The sequence below is a fragment of the Oryza sativa genome, chromosome 8, assembly GCF_034140825.1.
Source record: "Oryza sativa Japonica Group chromosome 8, ASM3414082v1".
Lineage (NCBI taxonomy): Eukaryota > Viridiplantae > Streptophyta > Magnoliopsida > Poales > Poaceae > Oryza > Oryza sativa.
The window spans coordinates 27,497,160-27,512,046 of NC_089042.1; the positions used below are offsets into that span (position 1 = coordinate 27,497,160).

The 14,887-nt window shown below is 44.8% G+C and overlaps 2 protein-coding genes and 1 long non-coding RNA gene across 3 annotated transcripts; 2 read left to right on the top strand and 1 right to left on the bottom strand.

The window, feature by feature from the left end:
• Window positions 1-6,000: 6,000 nt before the first annotated feature.
• On the top strand, window positions 6,001-6,467 carry LOC112936156 (uncharacterized). Its single transcript, XR_003238260.2, has 2 exons — window positions 6,001-6,136; window positions 6,233-6,467. It is a non-coding gene; the product is annotated as an uncharacterized lncRNA (long non-coding RNA).
• A 339-nt stretch (window positions 6,468-6,806) lies between these two features.
• Window positions 6,807-9,525, bottom strand: LOC4346224 (BAG family molecular chaperone regulator 2). The gene is made up of 2 exons (XM_015794793.3): window positions 7,906-9,525; window positions 6,807-7,828 (listed from the first exon to the last, which is right to left on the bottom strand). Exons 1-2 carry the CDS (start codon window positions 8,383-8,385, stop codon window positions 7,358-7,360), a joined length of 951 nt encoding a protein of 316 aa, XP_015650279.1. The 5' UTR covers window positions 8,386-9,525; the 3' UTR covers window positions 6,807-7,357.
• Window positions 9,526-14,107: 4,582 nt separating this feature from the next.
• On the top strand, window positions 14,108-14,779 carry LOC9270168 (non-specific lipid-transfer protein C4-like). The gene is made up of 2 exons (NM_001404892.1): window positions 14,108-14,462; window positions 14,547-14,779. Exons 1-2 carry the CDS (start codon window positions 14,186-14,188, stop codon window positions 14,552-14,554), a joined length of 285 nt encoding a protein of 94 aa, NP_001391821.1. The 5' UTR covers window positions 14,108-14,185; the 3' UTR covers window positions 14,555-14,779.
• Window positions 14,780-14,887: the final 108 nt, after the last annotated feature.

A 14,887-nucleotide genomic window follows, 5' to 3' on the forward strand; every position in this document is an offset into this window, starting at 1 on the left:
TTTAGTTTTGACAGCCTGACCTATGTATGTCAAGGTCGAATATTAGCAACAGTACTTACTGAGAAGAATTTGTTTTTCATTATTGAAACTTTGTGGGACCTTTTCCTATGAAGCCCTTTGAATTACACAATTAGCCTTGAGTATCTATTTTTTTTTAAAAAAAAGGGACTGGCCTTGAATATTTTATGAGTGATTTTGCGGTCCTTGAGTGGTACCACGAGGCCACTTTTTTATGGTAAAAATTAGTACCACTAGTATATCAAATATTGAATATAACAAGTTTTATACTATAAAATGTAAAAATCTCTTGGCACCTTCTCAAAAACTAAAAAACAATTCTCATTGTAAGAATCTTTCAGTTACTCCCACCGGTTGACAACAGAGGGAGTAAGCTCTTTTGGTTCAAACATTTTTAATTGAGTAATTTTATGATCCTTTAGAGAGTATCTCAAGTTACCTAAATTTTATACTAAAATTTTTGGTACCAAATTTTACACTAAAAAATATAATACCTCCTAATACTTTCTCAAGGATGGTAAAATCATCCTTTTCAATTTCTATAAGATCGTATATGTCATGACATCATAAACATCCAACATCTCTTTTTTTTGGTATAGCCTATGCGCTGACATATACGGACCCTTATATTAAGGTTATGTTATTTTTAGCTAACGGATGGCGGATTATGTTATTTCTAGTAGTTAATTCATTGGTTCGTGGAATAAACCAAACGGCATATTTGCAAACAAAAAGTAATTTGTGAATAAAACTTTTATATATGTGTTCTTAGCGATCTAAAAGCAAAGACTGAAAAATAAACTTCGATAAAGAAAACATCAAAATCAGCTTTAAATTTAAGATTAAAAATTAAAATTTTAGCTGATAAGCATAAGTATAAACGAAAAGATGAAGCCAATGTCCATCATCCACTCGCATTTAAACACACCTTATGTGTGTCCAGTGTCCTCGTTAGATGCAGCTGCCCACTAGAAAGTGAGACAGTACAAGATAGGGATAGTAGCTGGCTGGGCTGCACTTGCGCGTGCGTCATCCTTGGGGATGAATTTGACTCCTTGCGGGGGAGGAGAAACACTAGGAGATCGATGCTGTGGTCCAATTGAATTCAGTCGGTAACCATGCATGTATCTGACCATCATCCTGACGAACGATGTATGCTACTGGAGTAGCTACTATCTGCTACTACCACATCTGAATGATGCAAACGCTAGCTGAATATTCAGTTACACGCACAGGTGCATGCCTGCCCATTTATGATTGATTGCTTGCTCCTTCTTGATCTTCTTTGCCTGACAAATCTGATCTATGTACGTGTGCTGCCTCTAGAATCGGCATTCTTGGATTACTAATTTTCCCCGGTTCATGGCACAAAGAGCATGATTAATTAGAGGTCTCTTGATAAGCTAGCTACCACTGCTGATATGTGCATGTTTGTGCCGAGTCATGCACAAGCGATGTGATGGATAGATGTGCAATCCTCTGGGCGGGTTAATTAGCCATTTTGTCATCGCATTTTTGTTTTGGTTATGGATCCCTGCACTGTTTGGGTAATTGTTCGGTTAGGTGCGTCTAATCCGGTATATTCTTGCGTCACGCAAGAATATCTAATTATCTACATGAATATGATCGATCAATCAGAGTTTTCCAAGTGAAATGTAACTCCCCTAGCTACCTATATTGTTCAGTGATCAGTCCAAAACTACAGGTCTTTTTCTCACTTTATCTAGTAGCTAGGAGATGATCTTTTTTTTCTAGCTTTATATTTGCTGCATGAATGAATATAATTCCGATCGATCTGGCCTGTACCTAGTAGCCCACCTCGTTTGAGAAAGTTGGGAGCTGGATCGAGAGCATGCAGCAGTTAGCATCAATAATCAAAGTCCAGGACGCAAGAAATGATTGCTGCATGCATGCTCTCTCGCCGATTGACCGATGAGGTGACGGACCAGCAAAATTTCACTGTGCCAAAAAAGCCGGGAAATAGTCTCTGCTTTGGATCATATATCACTCTCTGGATATTTCCATCTTAGCAAGCAGATCGATCATTTCAGAGAGTGGATATGATGAACTTTAATATGCGTCATCCGGTTCATGCGCTCTTTTCAGATTATTATCGAAATAGATTATTTGTCCCATGTTTCCAAGATGCGTTATCTTAAAAAAAAAGAGAGAGTTTATTTTACTATATTTTTTAGACCACTTATTTTAATCTATTCATTAAAATTATTACTTAAAATATTTTTTTTGTTTCTAATTAAGTGAATATATAATCTATGAGAATTAGTAATTCACTTAATAATCTAAATCAAACAGACCAATTAACTTGCTAGTTGGCAATAGAATTAGCTTAGCTTACTTCTTGGGACAATAATTAATTATCTAAGTTCCTGACTGCTTGGTGCTCTTGCCTAACCTCTTCTTGTGACATCCAAATCCTAGAGTGCAAATTGCCAAATTTTTCGCCCGTTTATCTTTTCCAAATCGGCGCCACAAGTTGTTAGCAAATGTAGGCTAGTCTCCCATGTTCAGTGCATGGCGATGTAATAAATCTTTGCCTGATGAGATCGAGGAGCTAACGTCACATACACAGCAGAGGATGAGGCAGGCAGTCGGTAGAGATCGAGGGCAAGAAAAAGAGATAATCAGAGAGGCCCATAATAACAAGCTGGCCACTGAAAGTCTGATGGATGAACAGGGCCTGGTTAGTTAGAGAAGCTGCTTTTCTGGAGGCACATGCTTGCTGGGTCTCCTGATCAGACTGAACAGAATGCTTGCTTCCATCCATCCATGCACATTTCACTGCATATGCAGCCTCGCTAAGCTAGCTGATGAATGCAATTGCAAATTAATTTGCAGCTGCAATTGCAATTGCATGCATCATGTATGGTGCATGATGCAACAGGGGCGATCCTGCAGGCAAGCTCGATCAGGTTTGGACGCATCGATCGATATCGGAATGAATGAATCGACCAGATCTGAGGCATGGCTCTGGTTTGTTGGGTGTCGCCTCTGTTGCAGCATGATTCGTAACAAGATTGATCAGTACACGAATGATGATGATGCAGGCAATGCTAGGAGCTATCTAGTCTGCATGTTTGTTTGTTCAGTTCTTGGGCTCAAGAAGAGAAAATGTGCAGAGATGATGCATGGCTACAGTTGGGAGGTACTCCCTCCGTTTCCTATTAAAAGTCATTTGATTTTTTTTTCTTAGTTAAAGTTCTTTAAGTTTGATCAAGTTTATAAAAAAAGGTTAGCAACATCTACAATATTGAATTAGTTTTATTAAATCTAACATTAAATATATTTCGATAATCTGTTTGTTTTATATGAAAAATATTAGAATTTTCTTTTATAAACTTAGTCAAACTCAAAAAAATTTAATTAACAAAAAAGTTAAACGACTTATGATATAAAAATGGAGGGGTACATACCAACAATGTGTAGTACTGGTCCACCTGATGCCACCATATCCACAGATCCATCACCAGTGATACACTGTACTGCATGTTTGTGTGCATGCTTAAGCTGATACTGTTTCACCAAGAGTGCTGCACAAATGGGGCACTTGAACCTGCAGTGCAACTGCTTGTGTGCATAGTGCATACACACCTGGAAGCTGCTAGGTGAATCACTGAAAGTAACTGTCTCGTTTAATCTAGGTTGTGTTTAGTTTCTGAAATTGGGGAGAAGTTTAGGGAAAGTTGGTAGTTTAGAAAAAAAGTTAGGAGTTTATGTGAGTAGGAAAGTTTTAGATGTAACGTGTTGTGATGGAAAGTTGGGAGTTTGAGGGAAGTTTGGTGCGAGGCCCTAGATTATTGAAAGCATTGTGGTTGTCATCTTTTCAAAAAAAATATCTTATTTTTTTTAAAAAAGCATTGTGTTTGTGAATTACTCTCTCCATCTACTTTTGATAGTCATATTTCATCTTGGCACACAGACCAAAGATAAGTAATTCTACTTATCATCTATTTAAACATGCTACTAGTCATTCCTCGTAAACAAGCGATTCATTAATATTTACATTTCTCGATGCCCATGTAGCCAATCTTGTGTGGAAGAATGGATATTTACGCATTAAATCTGAGTAAGTCATTAAGATGATAGGTTGTTAGATTGAAATATGTCTATAAAAATAAATTTTTCAGATTTGAAAATATAACTATTAAAAATAGATGGAGGGAGTATCTACTATTCTACTTAACTATAGAGCAAAATAAAATATTTTAAGAAATAAACATAACAAATAGTTTAAAACAAGTGATCTACGCAAGACAGTGCAAGAAAACTTTTTGGAAAAAATAAACGTATTTGTTGAAACGTGAGGCAAATAATTTATTTTAATAATTTAGTGAATGGGCTGAAAAAGAACAGGGCAAAAAGGACTGGAAATTCCAATCTCCAGAAAATGGGCCAACGATGACTTCATGGGCTGACACGGCCCAAGATAATGGGCCGACGATGACTTCATGCGTGGGCTAACACTAACAGGGCTACTGGTGACTTTTTGGGCTGAAACAGTTCCTCTGTTTGGGCTGAGTCCAGTACTGTTTGACTTTGTGGGCTGAAACAGTTCCTCTGTTTGGGCTGTGAGTCCAGTACTGTTTATGCTAGTGTTTATAGCCCGGGATGGTTTTCATGGGCCTGAATGTGCCAAAATTTGACACCTCGTTTCATGGTGCAAGGCCCATCTAAAGTACAGCAACAGCTTGACCGGCCCAAACAGAATGGTCCAGCCTGCCACCAGCTGCTACTACACAATTGCTGAAGTCTGTCCACACACGAACTCCACAAAGCACTCGATCGCTGACGGCAACACACTGTATTCCACTCATCCACTGTACCGTGTGGAGAGCAGCTGCAACGTGTGGCTCTAACACAAGCACCATTACATTCTAGCCCATTTCTGCCTTACTAATCTGGATCGTGGATGGCAGGCTGGGTGAAAATGGTCACGAAAGTTGTCGATTGACTGAGCGTTGTTTCCATATAAAATGTGCACAGTCAAAATCGTGTGTTGAATCCTCTGTCAGCAATGTACAACATGGAACATGCTACAAATCTTGGCTTGCAATGGATCTAACGACTGAGCAACTACTACTACTACTACTACTACTAGAGATGGCTGATGGCAGAAGATCTGTCAGAAATGCAAAAGAAAGACATGGCAGAAGATGGCCGAGCATGTGTTAGCTCTGAACAGTGAATATAATTACAGGAAGAGCCAACCGTTGACAATGCAGATCACCATTCTCATTTGCTCCAAAACTTGACTCGAGTATTCATATATACTACATCAACGGGGCGAGCATCACATGCTGCAATGGCAAATAGTATAGCTAATCACCATTGACCAGCTTCAGCAAGTGGGTGTTTTAAGTGTTTTCTCTGTGATGAGCAAAGCCTGATTAATTAGCAGAAACTTCAAACATCAGCGGCAGGTAAAGCATCAAGCCCAAGCAGTACACGCAGATCTAAAAGCCAAAAGGAATGACCAGCTTCACAAGTCAAATGCGACGTTTCCTCCTCACTCTCTCACGCACCTACCGAGCTGTTGAGACGCCACCGACTGAAAAAATTCAGAAAAACGCAAGCTTGCAGGCTGCAGGTGTGTGTGTTGAGGACGAAAGTTTGGTTGCTCTGAACTGATTCTGATCTGCACGAAAATGTGCAAGCAAAGGAACAGGGAGGCGTACGTACTTGAGGACTAACTGACGGACGCTAATGATCTTTTTCTTCTGTGATGTTGATTAATTATAAGCTGGGTTGTCTCTGTCGAGCCAGCCATTGGTGTCAAGTTACGGGCAGATAGCGACTACGCATCTGCAACGAATTGACGGCAAAAGTACAACGTGAAGCCAATACGATTATGATGCTGCTCCTAGGTTACTACTACAAGCAGCTTCTTTCTCTTTAATTGAGTAATTAATTTTTATCCTACTACCAAATGAGCTACTGCTGCTACTACTACTACTGTGATCTCCTAGACTCCCTATTTCTAATAGCTGGGCATGAAGCTTCCAACTCAGCCTGCCTTTCTTTCTGTGCTTCTCTGAAGAAAGGCATCTCTGCAAAGTCTGCAACTTGAGGACAACACCAATTACTGCCCTCTGCACAACAGGTACTACTACAATTGTGTGCACACCAACCCAAGTAGATTGTCCGAAAAGAGCTCGTGATGCAAATGTTGAGCTCTCATTTTGGCTTGTGTATTCAGGTGAAGGGAAGAGAAGAGCTGGTAGAATGGCTAGCATGGAACAGAACAAATTAAGTTGTGCAGTGATCATGTCATTAGTGCCAGCTGAAAAAATGGGACAGAGGATCATATCTACTTGTAATAGAGTACACTATAGTATAGCAGAAGTGTTGTTGTTGCTGCACCACTCAACTCACAATTGATAGGCTGATCTGGCCATCACATGAATGAAAGTATGTATCAAACTTTATACAAACCCCACAAGCCCAGTATTATTAGCTTCCCCTGTCTCCTTGCACACAAATTCTGAACTCTGAACAACAACAACAACAACAACTACTACTACTACTACTACTGCTACCTGTCATGCTGACCAAACAGAGCTTCTAAACAAGTGCAGAAAAATGGAGGCTTTTGATCCATGGCATGTACATAAAATCCGGCCGGTCCAAAGCATGGAGGAGAGAGCACATAGTTTTATGCCGCCGATCGAATGCATCCAAATTGCTAACTACCCTGCACTGGCAGATGCCTAATAATTGCCCATCAGTCCCCACAATTATTCAGCCAATCAATCTGAAATTCAGAGCTGTGATGCATATGCTGCACTTGCATTTCCAGACAGCTGAATTCTACTGAATATGAGTACCAGAAATGTAGTAGTAGCAGCATTGTTTGTACAATGTAGGAAGTGATGATAATACATACATACAGTGTAGAAGAAGATGAATGAGACAGGCAACATATGCTGAGACCATTGATGTACACTAGTAGTAGTATACAGTACTGTACATATATATTGTCATGAAAAATTTCCTTTTTGATCATCATCTCAAAGGCCACCACTTATTTTTTGCAGACCATGGATCATCAGAGTGTCTCATGGTTTTGATGTTGTCTTCTTCATGAGGATCACACTCACTCACTCACTTGACATTTTAGCCCCTTTTTTTGTAGAGATCAATATACACTCAGAATTCAGAAAAGAAAGAAAGAAAGAAAGAAAGAATTGGGGAGAGAGAGGAAAGGAAGAATGACAATTGACATGCACCATGAGTGACCAAAGATGAACATGCAAGAAAGGCATAGGTACCGACCGGCCAATGAACGTGTACACACATGCGGCCAGTGTGGGCCCCACATCGTCTAGAAGAGCTCCCACTCGAACCTCGGCGACGGCGAGGTGGTGGTGGTGGTCGCCGGCGCCATGGTGGTCACCGGGGCCGACGACGTGGACGGCACGGATGAGAGCAGGTCGAACGACTCCCAGCTGGCCGTCGCGGTCTGTGGCGCCGGCGCGGTCGCCGTGGCGGGCGCCGGCGGCTGGAACTGCCGGCGCTGCTGCTGCTGCGCCGGCGGCGGCCGCGGCGGCAGGTGCGGCGGCCGGGCCTTGGGCGGCGCCGCCGCCGCTTTCTTGGTCTTGGCACGGATGGCGTCGAGGGCCTCGACGTACTTCTGCACCCGCTTCTCCTGCACTCGGCGCTGCTCCTTGACCTCGCCGTCGGCGGCGATGGAGTCGAGCTTGACCAGCTCATTCATCAGCGCCTCGGTGAGCGCCACCACGTCGGCGTCAACCACCCTCCCGCCCTTGCTCACGATCGCCTCCAGCGCCGACACCTGCACGTACACCACCAAACAGCTCAACGACGCCGGAGTCGGAGAAGACAAGCAAAGCAAAGCAGCGGGGTAGCTACCTTGGAGGCGAGCTTGTCGACGTCGAGGGCGACGCGGGAGACGGACTTGGCGGCGCGCTCAGCCTTGCAATGGCGGCGCTCCTCGAGGAGGCGCTTGGCCTGGGCGGTGGGGTCCTCGAGGAGGAGCATCTTGGAGCGGTCCTTGACGCCGGCGATGTCGAGGAACGCCTTGGAGTCCCTCTCCTTGTCCCTGTACACCACCTTCTGGTCGTCGGGGTGGAGCCCCGTCTTCTCCGACAGGAGCTTCTTCAGCTCGCCGAAGGACGCCTGCGAGTTGATGTAGATCTCGTGGTACACCCCGTTGTACTTCACCTTCACCCGGATCGTCGGCACCGGCGCGCCGCCCGGCGGTGGCTCCGACTCCGGGCTCCGCTTCTGCACCAGCATGCCGCCGGGCCGCACCTCCCACACCTCCTCCTTCGCCACCGCCGCCGTCTCCTTCTTCATCGCCGGAAATTTCTGATCCTTCCCGCGCATCATCTTCTTCTCATATAGGAGTACTATCCTAGTAGTAGTTAATCCTATAATATACTCAGGAGCTAAAAAAACTTGCTTCTTCTTCTTCTTCTTTGATCAAATTAAGATCACCCAGCTGCCAGAGACTAGTAATCTAACTAACTAATTTAGCTTAGCTTTCCTCTGCTCTATATCTGCTTTGCTGCCGAGAGACAACCAAACAAAAAATGGAAATTTGAGCTAGCTGCAAGCTGCAATTGTGACCTCCAATTGGAGACAGGAATGAATCGAAGAAGGAATGGGAGGAAGAGCTAAGAAGAAAGGGTATGAGGAGGAAGAAAAAGACAGGGTACAACTAAGGGACAGGGCAGCAGAATATTTATACTGATGAAAACTAAGCAATGCAAGCAACCAAGCAACCCCCAACCCAACCCAACCCCAATGGTGTCCACCTTGCAAGTAGACAAGTGTGGGGCTCCTTCTCCTAGCTTAGCCCTGTTTATACAATGGCCAAGAACTCCAATGGCATCATCTTCTTCTACTACAAGAAGAAGAGAATTTCTTTATTTTTTCTTTTACTGTATTTAACCTTGTGATGGTTTGGTTGCGTCAGCAATTGTACGGATACGGTCGGGCAATCGATCGAACTCGTCGACTACGCGTCGGTTTGGGTTGGTGAGCGTGGCTGTGTGGGGAATGGTGGTTTGTTCGATCGATCGGTTGGTGGTTTGGTTTGTTGCAAAAGCTGCTTGCTTGGTACGGCTCGATCTTCTCCTTCTTCTCCTTCTTCTTCAGTTCATCTCCGCGTTGCCGGCCTTCGCCTCCAAGCAAAGCCTTCTGCTTCTGTAGAGCTATCTCGCCAACTTCACCCCTCACCTGACAAATTACAATCCTACCAACTACTACTACTCTTAGTTTTTTAATTTCTTTCGCTTTTTGTTTTCTAGGAATGATATGAATATATGATATGCTTCGTGTATACACTTCTGTAAAGTTCTCTCCTACTCTGCTACTACTAGTACCTTGGAGTGTACGTGCTGCGAGAGAAGCATCGGCCATTGGTGATGTCGTCCAAGTGTCAGCTTCTGATACAAACCGGCAGGAGAGCAAGCAATGCTCAATTGCTCATTGCTCTCATCTTTGTGCTCATCACCCCAATCATGGGTTGGAACATTTCTGTTACTAGTACACACTCAATCAGTTGTGTATATATGCAGTGCCATTCTTGATATGATATGATATGATGGTAACAAGTACTGTACTAGTGCTACTGCATGGATGTGGGTAGATGCCTAGAAGAAAGAAGAGAGTAAGAAAGCCTCCATTTGCAAAATGTTCAGTTAGTGCAGGACAAATTAAAGCCTAAGAAAGGGTGTTTCTTTCAGGATGGTCCTGAAAGCAGCAGCGTTACACTTGTACACGCCTACATCTGATGCTTCATCATGCTCAATTCCTTCTGCTGATCTATCTGCTGGGCAGATGGCATCTTCTTTAATTTCAGATATTACTACTGCATTGCTGCTGCCTAGCATCTTGCATGCTTGAGTGCACTGTGTATTAATAATATAACAATCGTTCATCAAAGATATAACAACTTGGTAAAGTGCTATTAGTGCTAACTTGTAAAGTTGCTAGCTTTGCCCCCACACTGGAGAATGTGTTGGGGACGAAGTGGAAAATGAAGCTGACTGAAGCCAACAAAAAATCTGCATTGTTCGGTGAACAGAAGCAGAATATGGCCAAGCAGAGACATCCCTGCATGGGAGAGCTGCCACAACAACAGTCCAATTCTTCAGACAGGTAAATCCTGAATCCTGTATGCCAATCTGCCAATCAGAAGAGAAAAAGAAAGGCAGTAGGGTAAACTGAATAATAATTGGCCTTTTTACTGTTGTTACATCTCCACGTGTTACGTTAACGACGGTGATCCGGAGAAGCCTCGAGATGAAAATGTACTTGCCCGTACTCAAGCACACGTCACCTGCCACGTCGGATCAGATCGGTGGTTGTCTATACTTAAAATGTTAGCAATGGTGATATACATTCTGCCACATCATTCTATAACTGATATTTTGTTCTCGCAATCCATACAGTTACACAAAATAAACATATTATTAAAATAAAACTAATTTAATATTTTAGATGTTGCTAAATTTTTTTATAAACTTAATTAGACTTATCAAAGTTTGATTAAAAAAAATCAAACGATTTTTTTATATGAAAATATGAAACGGATTGAGTACGTAAAAAGCCGTTGCGGGTGATCCGTACCGTCGGATGCTGCACGCGTGCCTATGACAGGTGGGGGCCATCTGTCAGCGAGAGCTGCACTATCTTCTTCCTCGGGCAAGGGAGGCCACCGACAGCCGGGGCACACGTGGAGCACGGCGACGCGTCCACGTCGGCGCGCACCCACGTCCTCCATCACAAGGATGATGTTCTTTGCTTCGCGAGAGGATCGCGCGTACGTGATCGGAAAGGGACGCCGTAACCTACTACGCGAGGTGAACGAGACCGATCGATGGGGGCCCCACCCTCGCCGCCGACGCGGCAACCACCAGCCGGCCACCGGTCGCCGGCCGCCGGCGACCGGTCGCGCGAGAGCGTACGTACGCACAACGGTACGGCTCGATCGCTCGCGCGTGTACTCGATCCGCGCACGAGCGTGTACGATACAGGCACATGACAGAGGTAGACGAAGACGAAGACGAAACGGAGCTTGAAGAATATTGGCGTCGCTTAATTTTCGTGGACGCGTGAGTCAGACCTACTGCCGTACTGCCAATTATTTCGTTTTCGATTGATTTCTCGTCGTCAATTGCAATTTGCAAACACTGCATCCTTTCTCGATCTCGCTCTTTCGATGAAAAGGAGAGTACGTAGTAAAAACTAAAAAGTTACTGATGCAACACGCTTCACATCGATCAAACTGTAATTTTTGGTCCACCATTGCAATCAATCAAGCGAGAGGTGTACTTTACTGATTCTTTTTTCTTTTTCTTTTTTTGTTTGGGATATGATGCTTGAGACGACCAACAAGCTGATCATTGGATCATACAGTTGTAGCTCCGCCAGAAAACAGTACTAGTACATTTGATTAAATTCAGTTCGCTTGCTGATCTGGAAGACTGAACTCTCAAGTCTGAAGGATGTTGCTGTTCCTTTCACTGTTCATCGCTTTGGTGTGTATCTCTGGTGGTTATGGTATAAAGTACACAAAAGAACCAGGAGAAAAACCGCACCAAAAAGATCGTTTTCGTTTGAGATTTCGATAGGTGAAATCGTGAAAGCATCAAAGGCACCTACCAATTTAACTCCACACGGTATGCGCTGCCAGATCATCTAGATTACTTTGGCCAGTACTGGTTAAGATTTCAGGGGTTAATAATTAAGTTGCAACATCAACTCCTATATAGCTACATGAAGTTGAACGATCAGCTGACAAAAGAGTGACAAATGAACTGTTAGACGATGATATTATTGATATATACAGATACTCCTAGGTGCCTGCCCACTCAATTATGTATGCTCATAGTCACTATGAGTTGCATCGCTAGCATGTAGGATATCATAGGAAAAAGATTTTAGATCGTTACACTGTTCATGACCAATGTAATGGCATCCGAATAAAGTTCATATCTTTGCCGACTGGCCCGTTCTTTATCACAAAAAAGACACTGGATTAGCGTTTATTTTGTAATGGTTACATGCACATATTTATGATCTAAAGTGGACCATGGCGAACAAGAATATGTGGACCATAAAGGAGAAGAAAAAAGCCCTGCAATTATTCAGTGATCACTGATTTGCTCATTGATCTGCTTTACGAGATACTCTGTGTAGTTGTGTACCTAGCTCCTTTGATATAATCTAATTCAGAATCGCACTCGAAGAGCATATATAAATACAATCTGAACGGCCTGGTCTGCTTTGGTGAAGGTTTTCAGTACTGAAATGGGAGATCAGAGTGATGTTCCTGGTTCATGCCTAATGGACAGAAATAATAAGGTGATAATACCTGGCTATCTAATCAAGTTGACGTCCTGATTCCAGCTGATACTTTAGTTCCAATTAAGCTTATATCAAATTAATTAGTCCCTCGTGTTGCATGATACAGATCCAGTGGCCACCGCACATGGAGAATTTCTTTCCGGGAAAGGATGAGCCGAGCCGGAATTCAGACCGCTGGTCAGTGGACGATGCAGAGAAGATGCCAAAGGTCGTGGGATTCTTCTGCAGAGATGCGTGTGTGCTAGCTTGCTTAGAAAAACAAATTGATGCATGGCACAATGCGAGCAACAGCCACTTGTTCTGTCAACTGAACGCACACTGTATTTTGTACATTGATCAGAAATACAGTATTGTGTTCAGATCTGTACGGTACTACACTACTACACAGCGTCAGCGTGTGTGGAATAAGTCCAGCAAAATATGGAATAAGTCCACTTTGACTCCTTGAAAAGTGACCAGAATCTAATCCATGACTCTAAACCGCAAAACCGGATATCTCAACCCCCGAACTATTGAAATCGATGCAATTTGTCTCCCTTAGCGGTTTTGGAGGGCGTTTTCGCTGACATTGTGCTAACATGGCGGTGTTGACCTAGTCTGTGGGATTGATGTGACACTTAGGTGGCATTTGAATTAGAAACATATATGTGGGACCTGTTTGACATTCACACACAAAAAAATTTGTGAGGTGAGCCCCACGTGTCATCCTCTCTCTCTTTCTTCTTCCTCCCCTCTTCCTCCCTTCTCTCTTTCTTTCTCTTTCTCTCCCCTTCGGCAGGCGACGGGGAGCACAGGCTGGAGCGGCGGCGGGCGAGGGCCGGAGTGGTGGTAGCCGGCGGGAGCTAAAGCGGCAGCGACGACGAGCTAGAGCCGACGCCAACGAGATCGAGTAGGGGGACGGTGGTTGATGGCTTTGGCGGGCCAAGAGATGGGTGTCGGCGCGGCCTGAGGGTGCTGGGGGGAGACCTGAGCGGACAACGTGGGACCGCCTCCTTCTCCTCCTTCGCTGCCGCCGCCGCCGCTTTAGCTCCCGCTGGTCGGTACCACTCCGGGAGAGAGAGAGAGAGAGAGAGAGAGAAAGAGAGAGAAGGGATGAAGAAGAAAGAGAGAGGATGATATGCGGGGCCAAACGGGTCCCACATATATGTTTTTAATTCAAATGCCACTTAAGCGTCACGTCAACCCCACAGACTAGGTCAACACCGCCACATTAGCGAAACCGCTAAGGGAGTCAAATCATACCGATTTCAATAGTTCGGGGGTCGAGATATCCGGCTTTGTGGTTTAGGTTCTTGAATCATTTTTTCAGAGAGCCAAAGTGGACTTAATCCGCAAAATATACTCGACTCGGCAGCTGGGAAGGCCCAAAAAAAAAAGCTAACATAGGCCTGCAAAGAACTACTTGGGCATTACCTGCTCCACGTGGCCCATATAATATGGCCCATTAATTTCGAGATTGGGTCGTGTTAGTTCACACGGGGCCCGAAGGGTTGATGGGCCGTTTCTTCACCAAAGCAGCAGGCGCTCCCTCTTCCTCTCCGACCCCGGCCGAGACGCACGGCGGGGAAGAGGCTCACAGTCCAAGAGCGTGACGCATGTTCGGTACCACGCGCACAAACTGCCGTGCTCGGCTTCTCCATCGATCACCGGCATAGGTGAGCCATGCAAAGCTCGCCGGGCGCCCCCAAGCTCCGGCCACCCCCTATAAAACCCGCCGCTCCTCACCGTCACCGGCAAGCACAGCAAAGCAGCAGCAGCAAAGGTAAGGTAATATTTGCAGCATCGTCTGAAGAAGCACAGGAGCAGGGGAGATATGGCGGCGAGCAAGGGGAACGCGGCGGCGGCGGCGTGCGCGCTCGTGCTGGTGCTGCTGGCCGTGGGCGCGGAGGCGCAGGGCGGCGGCGGGGGGGAGTGCGTGCCGCAGCTGAACAGGCTGCTGGCGTGCCGCGCGTACGCGGTGCCCGGCGCCGGTGACCCCAGCGCCGAGTGCTGCAGCGCGCTCAGCTCCATCTCCCAGGGCTGCGCCTGCAGCGCCATCAGCATCATGAACAGCCTGCCTTCCAGATGCCACCTCAGCCAGATCAACTGCTGTATGTAACCCCCTCTTAAAACTAATCGGCTTCTTTCTCATGATGATTGCCTCTAATCATCATTGTTTCTTTTGCTGTGTGCAGCTGCCTAAGACGAGACGAGAGTTAACCCCGGACGCCATGGAAGAAGAATAATCAAGGTGTTGACGAAGCCGTCGTTGTCTTCGTGTCTCGTTTAGTAAAATCTTCAGATTGTACTGCAGTTGCTATTGATGTCGATGAATAATACCAGTAAGTACTATGGAACAATCATGTAATGCCCGGTTGCTGGTTCATTAACGATGACCTCCTTTGGCTATCGTGCCCCTCTTTGTTTTCCTTGTGTGTTTTCCTTTCTCAGCTTATGTTAAACGATCCAAGCCAACAATATTGCGTTCCTGGAAGAATCGACTTCCGTGGAACAGCACCAGCGATGCACTCTCGAA

What these genes read in the sequence shown, in the direction of transcription:
- LOC4346224 (XM_015794793.3), bottom strand. Translation starts at nt 8,385, where the DNA reads ATGATGCGCGGGAAGGATCAGAAATTTCCGGCGATGAAGAAGGAGACG. An exon ending in TCGACAAGCTCGCCTCCAAG is followed by an intron (nt 7,829 to 7,905) that starts GTAGCTACCCCG and finishes GTGTACGTGCAG; the next exon opens with GTGTCGGCGCTGGAGGCGAT.
- LOC9270168 (NM_001404892.1), top strand. Translation starts at nt 14,186, where the DNA reads ATGGCGGCGAGCAAGGGGAACGCGGCGGCGGCGGCGTGCGCGCTCGTG.